Raw genomic sequence first — 10,579 nt, 5'->3', positions numbered from 1 at the left:
CCCCCCAGAGGGGACGGTCACGCCGCAATCCCTTCTCCATTCTCCTCTCGGGATCTTGGGCACGCATGCACACGTGCCCGGCTGAGTTTTAAACCACCGGGTCCGGGACGCGAACCGCAGTTGACTACGTGGGAGTCCAGCGACATAGCCATTACGCTAACTGCTGGTTCCCGCAAGAACTACTTTTTAAAAACTTATTTTTACATTTTAAAATTTTAACTTTATGTATTTGTTTTATTTTTTTTATTTTTATTATTATTATTTTTTTTTTGGAGAGGTTTTTGCTATGGGGCACGTGTGCTCACCAGACAGAAAGAGACAGAGAGATAGAAAGTGAGAAATCACCCCCCAGGGGGGATGGCCACGCCTCAATCTCTTCTCTTCCATTCTCCTCTTGGGATCTTGGGCACGCACGCACACGCGCCTGGCGTGAGTTTAAGCCACCAGGTCCGGGACACGAACCGTGGTTGACTACGTGGGAGCCCAGCGACATAGCCATTACGCTAACTGCTGGTCCTGTATTTGCTTTATTTTTAATTTGACCAGAGAGGGACAGAGTGAGAGAGAGGGAAAGTGAGAAAGCAAGTCGCCAGGTCCAGGACCCTAACCGTGGTTGGCCACATGAGAATCCAGCGCCTTTAACCACCATGCCACCTGCCAGCCCTGAAGAACTACTTTCAGACCGATCGTGTATGAAATGATTGAAATCTGGAGAAATGAAGCCACTTGCTCCTAGTCACGCTGCTGGTAAGCGATGGATCTAAGGTTCAAGTCGAGTCAAACTTGGAATCACGCATGCCTCAAATGACTACAGCAGACTTTACTTCAGAACCTAAAAGGTCCAAGGGTCTCTGCATGAGGGGACTTCAAAAGATTTGTGAAAAAAAGGAAATTCAAGTATGAGTTTCTTTTGGGCAAAACCCCCCCAAAGTCCATGTTCTTTCACAATACGCATTTTCCTTGAACTTTCTGAAGTCTCTAGCACAGCACTGGCAGGCCCAAGAGATGGTAACACCTGTCCCACCCCGAGGGCATGACGTCCAGGACAGGCACCAGGACACCCAGCATCTGGGTCAGACCTCAGTCGACAAGGGACCTGCCTAGGCTGGGACAGCCACACCCATGGGTGCGGTCCTGAGGAGGCCACTAGGGCAGGGCCCGAGTCTTCTGAACGACTGGTTTCAGAGGAAGAGGAAACGGGATTCGGTAACTAACTAGATACTGGAGAAAGGAAAGAGCCCGACAGAGTGCCCCACGTGGGCTGTCGGGGAGAGAGGCCGGTGGAGGTGCGGGAAGGCGGCAGGCAGGCCGGGGTGCTCACCAGGCGGTGTAAGTTCAGGCCCCTGGAGTTCGGGTCCCGCCCGATGGCCCAGAGCAGGCAGTCGACGCCAGCAATTGTGGCAGGGCTGGAGGCAGACACGGAGGAAGAGGCAGGCGTCGCCCCAGGAACTTCAGTGACCACGCGGAGCTCCAAGCCTGAGGCCGTCTTCTTAACTTCTGCGACCTGTCAGCAGAGACGTGTCAGACTGCTGCGTGCTCAGAGTGCGGGGGACAGAGCAGACCAGACTTTCAAAACCTGCCAGAGGACTTGCGTACTCAGCAGGGACGAGAGCAAGTGCCCGATGAGAGACGGTCACTCTGCAGTCCCCTCTCAACTCCCTCTTCAGGGTTCTGGGCGCCCAGCCACAAGAGCCCAGCACTCAAACCATGTGGCTGGCCATGTGGGGCCCAGCTGCCTTAACCACCATGCCACTAACTGGCCTGGAAATGAGAATTTTTAACACTTAAAAGAAACCCCCAGTTTGGGAGTGAGACAGCATGTGGAGATCTTACACGGACGACTGCTGTTTGAAAACACGCCACGTGCAAGTGCACATTTGCCCAGAACCCTGATGGGAAGGAGAGAGAAGAGGCTGCAGCATGACCCCCTCCTCCTGGGGCGTGCTTTCTCTCTTGCCTTCTCTCTCGGAGGGGAGTCCATGCCCTCAGACAATTTAAAATAATAATAAATGAACAGAAAGTTATTCATAAGGCAGCTGAGCACAAAAACCCACGCTGTAGTTCTGAATACAACCACCAGGTTTCCATCTCCCCACCGATTTCATGGCCACATCCGTGTGAATGCAGCTCCCTCGGAACACAGAGCTGGCGGCCTAGGAGCAGGGTGATTGCTTGCCAAACTAACTGGGCGAACCCAAAGGCAAAAGGCATGACTCAGGCCAGGACCGCCCGTCTGCGGCCGGCAGGGCACACACCTGGGAGTTCTTCAGGACCTCGATGCCCGCGTTCTCCAGCTCCTCAGTGCAGTTGGAGCTGATCACGGAGTCGAAGCTCCTGAGCACCCCCCCCCCTCTCGGGGTTTGGGGCCCCCCAGCCACAAGAGCCCAGCACTCAAACCATGTGGCTGGCCATGTGGGGCCCAGCTGCCTTAACCACCATGCCACTAACTGGCCTGGAAATGAGAATTTTTAACACTTAAAAGAAACCCCCAGTTTGGGAGTGAGACAGCATGTGGAGATCTTACACGGACGACTGCTGTTTGAAAACACGCCACGTGCAAGTGCACATTTGCCCAGAACCCTGATGGGAAGGAGAGAGAAGAGGCTGCAGCATGACCCCCTCCTCCTGGGGCGTGCTTTCTCTCTTGCCTTCTCTCTCGGAGGGGAGTCCATGCCCTCAGACAATTTAAAATAATAATAAATGAACAGAAAGTTATTCATAAGGCAGCTGAGCACAAAAACCCACGCTGTAGTTCTGAATACAACCACCAGGTTTCCATCTCCCCACCGATTTCATGGCCACATCCGTGTGAATGCAGCTCCCTCGGAACACAGAGCTGGCGGCCTAGGAGCAGGGTGATTGCTTGCCAAACTAACTGGGCGAACCCAAAGGCAAAAGGCATGACTCAGGCCAGGACCGCCCGTCTGCGGCCGGCAGGGCACACACCTGGGAGTTCTTCAGGACCTCGATGCCCGCGTTCTCCAGCTCCTCAGTGCAGTTGGAGCTGATCACGGAGTCGAAGCTCCTGAGCACCTGTGTAGGTGGGGATGGCGGGAAGCAACACGCGTGACTACAGAAGGCAGCCACCACGGAGGGAAAGGGCAGCACCAGCCCTCCTCCTCTGGGCTCGAAGCTCACGTCACAGAGGGAGCAGGAGGGACTCCTCTGTCCCTGCACTGCCATTGGGACGGCTCTAGCAGCTCCCACAGTGGGGTCACACGGGTAGTTTACCCCTCATCCCGTGCGGCTCCTCCTCCCCCTCTACTACCTGGGGGCTGGCACCCCAGCAGGGTTTAAGGGAGGGCGCCCAGCAAAGTCTCAGCCTCCCTTGACTCTCAGGAGCATGGCCTGGAGATTCTCCTGTGAAACCACAGGCGACATGCCCAGGCAGGGTGGGGTGAGCGTCCTGAATTCTCAGAGCTCTAGAATACAGTCACACCAGGACAGGCAGGAGGGAGAGCCAGGGGTTGCGTCCCCAGATGGAGCCCCGTGCTGACGGCCAGCTCGCGCATCCAACTGCCAGCCCCCCGCAACCCCTCCTCTCTGCCTGCAAGCTATACCCTGACCACACGGATAACGTCCCCCCGAAACGTCACTCCGGACACGCACCTCCTGGTGGGCCACGTTTATAGGGTGTGCGCTCAACAGTGAGAAAGCACCCCAGGGCACCCGCCCTGCAACCTCTTCCCTTACACTCTCCTCTGGAGATTCGGGCAGGCACGCACACGTGCCTGGTATGTTTCTCAACGCGTGGACTCTGAGGCTGAACCGTGCAGTTGGCCACATGGGACTCGGCGGCCACCACTGTAGCGCCGGCTGGCCCCTGGGTGTTAATGACAAGCCTCTCACTGATGGACGCGGTCAGTGTCCCTCACCTCTCCCCGTGTTCAAGCCAGAATCAGAACCACAGCCTCTGTCTGTCAGGGGCTGCTGCGGGCCGCACCATCCCTGCAGAACTGGGCCCCAAGGCATGAAGTGACTCGCCCCGTCACCTGTTTACCAGGGACGGCCTGCAGGGGGTAGACCCAGCCCAGGCTGTCCCTGCCGCACGCCCAGTCTCCAGCAGCTCTGACACAGGGTGGATCAGACAAGCAGGCGACGCCCACAGGCAGCTCCAACGTGGGGCTGTCTCTGAGCAGGGATCTCCACGCCTTTCCCAGACCTTGGCCCAGGCCCAGCTCGGAGACGAGTCCATAGCCACAGACACTTCCGCGGGTGTCGGGTCCCTAGAGCAGGAAGTGAAGCTCTGGAGGGTGAGCCCTTTAATGCAATGTCTGGCTAGCTGTCCGGACCGGGTGTTGGCAGCCCGATGCTACCAGACCGTGTGGCACTGATCTCCAGAGCTAAGGTTGGTCTGGTGCTGTTTCAGGACACCGACGGTTGAGTCTGGGTGTCCATGCCCATCACCTGACGAAAATGCCAGCCAGTCCGGTCAGCTCCAGGCCACGGCCCCCGGCAGGCAAGACTGACGGCTAATGCCGGTATGTACACGTGGCGCAGGTCCTCACGGGGAGGCTGCCCCCACCTGTCCCACACCGTGCCCTCACCGACAGCGCGAGAAAACAGTTCTCGCTCGAGACCTCTTTTCTGTTTTGCTGATTAACGTCAAGTAAGGGGAGGGGGCGAAGGGCTGTACCTTGTCGTGCCGTATCACAAGCGATGTCTTAGAGCCCAGGGCCGCCAGGATGCCAGCGATTTCCACCGCGATGTACCCCGCGCCCACGATGACACTGCGGCTGGAACGAAAGCAGAGTCCGCGTGCTCTCAACAACCGGCAGTGGGCCGGGCTCAGGTGTGCAGAGAAGCACAGCATGGTGCAGGGATCTCCCCGCAGTCGGCATCTCACAACCACGGCACGTCTGCCCCAACTACCAACGTGGTGCTGGTGCACTAGCCCAGGCTCCGGCCGCCCATCTTTCCATTGATCACCTTTGTTCTGCTGCAAGATCCCACCTCGAACACCACAGTGCAATGCTACTAAGTAGAAAATATGCCTTTGTGGGGCTGGCAGGTGGTGTGGTGGTTGAGGGCATTGGACTCCCACATGGCCGACTGTGGTTCGAATCCCGGACCCGGCAGCTTGTTTTCTCACTTTCTCTTTCTCTCTCTCTCTAGTCAAATAAATAAAGTTAAACAAAGTCATTCTTAACAGAAAACATTTCTCTGTAGAGGGGACTTTTTAAAAAATTCTTTAGCTTTTTTCCATCAGAGAGGCAACAAAAATCTTTCAAGCTAGAGACGATTCTTCGGCAATGAGCCTTGCGGTGAAAGCTAACACCAGGGCCAGTCTTCACCGAGGGCTGCCCTCCACTCGGCCCGTCTCCTGAACCTGGCTGATCATCAAAGGCCATCCACATCCACACAAGCCGCTTCACCTGCAGGACAAAGCTCGGGTCCTGCCGGCCCCGAGTGCATCTCAGTCTGAGGAAGCCGAACAGCCCGGCATGCTTGGACAGAGGTCTGACCAAGGAAGGCTGAGACGCCCTGCTCCCGGACCTCACGCAGGGACGTCTGCACCCACACACAGCTCAGGCATGCTCTGGGGCCAGCATGGCACCTGACAGGACCGCAGCCCCTGCTGCGGTTCCCAGAGGGGAGAGCGCCAGACCTGCTGGGGACGGGCCCCGTAGGGCCCGAGGGCAGAGCAGCAGCATGGTGCCTGAGGGATGAGCAGCCCCTGCAGAGGGGACGTGCAGGAAGCAGGCGTGCGACAAGGTGTCCCTTCAGAGGACACAGGGCACGGGCTGCCCTCCCAGCCCCGTGACTGCCCTGTAGCCCGCGGCTGGCTCTGCCCTACCCCAGTGCAGATGCCAAGGCCCTGTCTTTGGAAACGCGCTTAGACCCCGTGGGCCACGGAACGACTGCTGCCCTTGTTCCCACACTGTGCCTTCTCCAGTGGGTGAGGGAGAGTGGCCTCACTGGGCCAAGAGAAGCACTCAGCCTTGGCTGGCCCAGAGCCCTCTGCTCACAGCCTGAGAGATGACCGTCACCCGCGGCAGTAGGGGTTTAGAGAGCGAGTCACGACTCTGGGCAAGCAGCCCTTATGGGGAAACCTCGGCCATAAGAGTCGGGCGCACCGCGACCCGAGTGTGCCAAGCCACAGGCACGCTGCCGGCCCAGCCCGCAGGTGCTGCCTGGGTCAACATGGAACCACACGACGCGGGCAGGTCCTGAGGGAGGGCAGGCCCGTGTCTCCTGAGCCTGCCAGAGGGTCCACACAGCCTGCACAGAGCCAAAGCTTGCCAGCTGGGACACCCTCCCGGGACCCTGCCAGGAGTGGTGGCACTGCAGAGCAGCCACCCAGGTCCCCGGGGCCAGATAGCTGTCCTGGAACTGCCCGAGGCTGCCCATGAGTCAGGGTGAAGGCAGGCAGGGACGAGTCACTGCCCCAGGAAGCCCAGTGAGTGCAGGGTGACGACCTCAAGCTGACTGGCAGGAGCCACCGGGGCAGCAGCGCCCAGGAGCCGTCTCAGCCAGGTGCTCCTCCCAAGGGGGCATCTCTGGGCCCACAGGCCCTCCTGCTCCTCCGAATGAAGCCCGCCATCCACAGCACCTCCCAGGAGAAGCCTTCCTCGTCGTCTCTGGTGCCTGCCCGTCTAAACCCACACCTGGGGCCCAAAGGGCACGGCATGGGCTGCCCACACGGATGGCCCACGTGGGCTGAAGCCAGCACTGTGGCGTCAGGATGCCACTGGGTGCTGTCTCTGTCCCAATGGGTGAAATCGGGGACTTGAAGAGCAGCTCCCTGAGGCTCCCCAGGCAGCCACGTGAGAGCCGGCAGGCCCTCGTCCGTGGAGACCCCTCACACGCCGCTTGTTCAGTGGGCTTCAGGCATTTCAGACACACCCAGGTCACGCTGTACCAAGCTGAGGGAAGATGACGTTTGGGGGCTTTACGGTTTACTTGGCAGAATGACCTGTATTACATTTTGGTTCTAAGATTCAGTAGGTCATCAGCAAAGTCACGACACATTTTTTTTAATGTAAAAAGGTGCCATGACTATCCTAAAGCCCCAGTATCAGTGGCCTCTGATCCAAAGCACAGGGGTGTTCAGGGCCGACTGAGTGGCCGTGGCCATGGCCACGCCCCAGGAGAGAACAGGAAAGGCTGCACTAAGCGGTGGGAAGGGGACGGGCACCAGGGACCCAGGACAGCTAAGTCCCCAAGGTGAGCCCGGGGCCGGCTTACCGAGGCAGCTCTTCCAGCTCAAAGAATCCATCGCTGGTGATCCCGAGGCTGGCGCCTAGGAGAGAAAGGCGAGCTCACGCCGGCTGCCCCTGCAGGCCCTGCAGCCTGTGCCCACATCTGCAACCCTCTCGCTCCCGGAGTCACGCTTTTATTTTCTCTCTGGAAATAGGAGCTGGGACAACCATGTAACCTTCAAGCTCCTTGGGAGGACTAAAACCCTGGCTCTCCCACACTCACCCAGCGTAGGCAGGGCCCTCGCCAGGCTCGGTTCTCTCCTCCCTGCTTCTCCCTCGGGTGGGGACGTCCTGCCTGACAGTGCCAGCTGTGGCCTTCCCAAGTGTTGGGTCTGTGTGTCTAATGTCCCAGTTCCACTCTGCTGCACACTCGGTATATTTAGAATTGAATCTTTTTTTTTGTAGAGGTTTTTGCCTTAAGGTGCATGCGCTCCCCAGAAAGAGACAGAGATAGTGAGAGGGAGAGTGAGAAATCATCCCCTGGAGGAATAGGAATGGCCATGTCACAACTCCTTCTCCTCCACTACCCTCCCGGGATCTTGGGCACACAGGCCCGGCATGAGTTTCAAGCCACCAGATCTGGGATCAAACCCGTCAGCCACGGGGAGTCCAGCGATGTAACTACCCCATCTGAAAGGCCCTAGAACTACCTTAACTGCGGCTCCCAACCACAGCCTTGGATCAAGCTTACCATTGCAGTTCAAGGCCTGCAGTCCCCAGTCCCACACGGCCTGAGCTGCCGGCCCCCCTGGCCCAAGGTACTCTCGACCCCACACACCTGTGTCACTAAATCCTGACCTCAGAGGTAAGCTCTTGCAGAGCACACCTGAGACTCCTTGAGCCCCGTAAGTGACCACTCTCCTGCCTTTCACAGCTGCGGGACCCTCAGCCCAGGCATGGCGGCAGCAGCTTGGTAACTGCCCGTAGAGCCGGACGGAGACGTTCCGCCACATCTCACACAGACACACCTCCAGGCTCAGGCCAGCGCCTCCTGCCCGAAACCGCACCCCACCGATCGCCATGCTCTGCGCATCCCCTTTTCAGCCAGTTTCTTTTCCTTTTTATTTTCTGAGAGAGATATTCACTATAAGGCACGTGTGCTCACTGGAGAGACAGAGAGACAGAGACAGAAAGCGAGCAATCACCTCTGGGGGGATGGCCATGCTGCAATTTCTTCTCTATTATCCTCTCAAGATTTGGGGAACAAAAAAAGGATTTTGGGTATACACGCACTTGCACCCAGTGTCTGACGCTGCGACTCAAACCATGGTTGGTCATGTGGGAGTTACACCCCGCCGGCTGGCCCCAGACGAGTCTCTAACGTCCCTGGCTTGTCACTACTGTGTAAGCCAGGGATCAGCTCTCTCTACTCTGGCTCCTTGAGTCCCCACACCTTGGCCACTCACCCCAACGCCAGCCTCAGCTCAGAGTCCCACCTTCAGAGCTTGTGCTGGAGCCAGGCCGGAAAGGCTGAGTGTGGCACCCACGGTCCCCTGCCCCCAGGATGTCTCTGAGGCTCACAGCAGCCACAGTGATCTGTCCCACCTCAGCACCACAGCCCTCACTGTCTGGCAGTCGCCTTGAAACGTTTACTTCCTAGTTTTTTTTGAGAGGTTTTTGCGTTAAGGTGCGTATATTCGCTGGGGGTGAGAGAGAGGGAGAGAGAGAGAGAGAGAGAGACCGACCGACACAGTGAGAGGGAAAGTGAGAAACCAACCCCCGGGGGATGGGCACGCTGCAATCCTTTCTCCTCCAGGGATCTTGTGCACACATGCACATGCACCCAGAGTCATTTTTAAGCCACGGAGTCCAGGATGTGAACTGCAGTGGCCACGTGGGAGTCCAGTGGCCACGTGTAACTGCTACCCATCTGCTGTCCCCTTCACTACATTTCACAAAATTAACGTGTGCGCCAAACACTTCAGGCCCTGCATGCTGGCACAGCGGGAGCATTGGTGCCTGCACTCCTGGGTCCTCACAGAAGAGCTTTGGCTCCCAGGTCAAACGGCACAGGGTGTGCATGTGCACTGTGGCCCGAGGTGGCTGAGCAGGCTAGGGGAAGTCATCGTGTGAGTCCGTTGAGGATGCGTGCGCGCATATGTGTGTGTGTCTCTTACGAAAGAAACTTGTAAAGATGCCCAAGGCACTGGGGGAAGCCGAGGGCACTGGGGGAGCCGAGGGCACTGGGGGAGCCGAGGGTACTGGGGGGAGCCGAGGGCACTGGGGGAGCCGAGGGCACTGGGGGAGCCGCACTCTATGGTGCCATGCACGTGGCGAGGCGAGCAGAGCAGGCCATCCCGCCCTGAGGCAGGCGCCGTCCCAGAGTTGGGCTGACACCATTCCCGACCGTACTTCCGCAGTATGCTCTGTCTGCATTTCGCCATTTCATCCGTATCTGTGAATCAAGAGCAAATACTGCTCTCATTTTCTGTTGCCACCTCGTGGTCTTGCGTGGCAGGGCAGATACCCTAGTGTATGCATTCTGGGTTGTCAGGGAAGGCATGACGCGCTTTTGCATAGAGAACCCCGAACACTATGCCATGACTCCAGACAACCGAACATGATCTGCCTTTAAACAGAAATAAATTGTAGTTGCCTGTACGGGCTATTCTACTTATTTCTTTTTTTTCACTTAACAATAAATCTTAAACACAGTCCCTATCAGAGATGCTGTTATTCAATAACCCCACTCAAAATCTACGTAACTTGAGAATGGGATCTTTGTGTCTTTTATAGGAGTTCTTCTTTACCACTAGGAATCACGGCTCTTTTTCCTTCTTTCCTTTTTTTTTTGAGAGATTTTTGCTATAGGACTTGTGCGCTCACAGGAGAGAGAGAAAGTGAGAAGTCCCCCCTGCCCCCCACGTGGGATGGCCACACTGCACTCCCTTTTCCTCCAGTCTCCTCCTAGATCTTGGGCACGCATGCACACGCGCCTGGCATGAGTTATGATCCACTGGGTCTTGGACTGGAACCACGCTGACCATGTGCGAGTCCAGTGATGCAACTGCTATGGCATCGACTGGCCCCAATTATGATCTTTTTAAAAAGCTGTGAAATTTACAGGTCCTTTCTCCAGGGAGAAAATGAATGCACAAATGTGTACACCTTTCGAATTTCCTGGATGAACGGAGGTGTCTTCCAAAGCCAGACCACAGTGTTCCTGTTCAGCACCCAGACCACTTCCAGGCTGGCTGCGAGAGGACAGGCCACGCCGCTGTGGCAGCGTAGGGCTCCCGCGCTGCCCTGGGCATAGCCCATGTGCACACGGGGCCACAGCAGGTGACCAGCAGGGAGTCCCGACTGTGCCATGCTTTCACCACCGTCTGTATCAACACAACACATGGAAGGCCGCTCAGCCGTCCGGGCTGCATTCC

General features: G+C 57.4%; 1 protein-coding gene across 1 annotated transcript in view; it reads right to left on the bottom strand.

The window, feature by feature from the left end:
* The window catches only part of GSR (glutathione-disulfide reductase), a gene marked incomplete at its 5' end in the record, with an annotated part of 34,651 nt that overhangs the window by 14,259 nt on the left and 9,813 nt on the right, over positions 1-10,579 (bottom strand). Inside the window, 4 exon segments of the mRNA XM_014583706.2 lie at positions 1,322-1,504; positions 2,947-3,033; positions 4,637-4,736; positions 7,189-7,243. Coding sequence (XP_014439192.1) covers positions 1,322-1,504; positions 2,947-3,033; positions 4,637-4,736; positions 7,189-7,243 — 425 coding nt within the window.

Source organism: Tupaia chinensis, unplaced genomic scaffold (genome assembly GCF_000334495.1).
Source record: "Tupaia chinensis unplaced genomic scaffold, TupChi_1.0 Scaffold144602_1, whole genome shotgun sequence".
Classification (NCBI taxonomy): Eukaryota; Metazoa; Chordata; class Mammalia; order Scandentia; family Tupaiidae; genus Tupaia; species Tupaia belangeri.
This window is presented reverse-complemented; position numbering and strand designations above follow the sequence as displayed.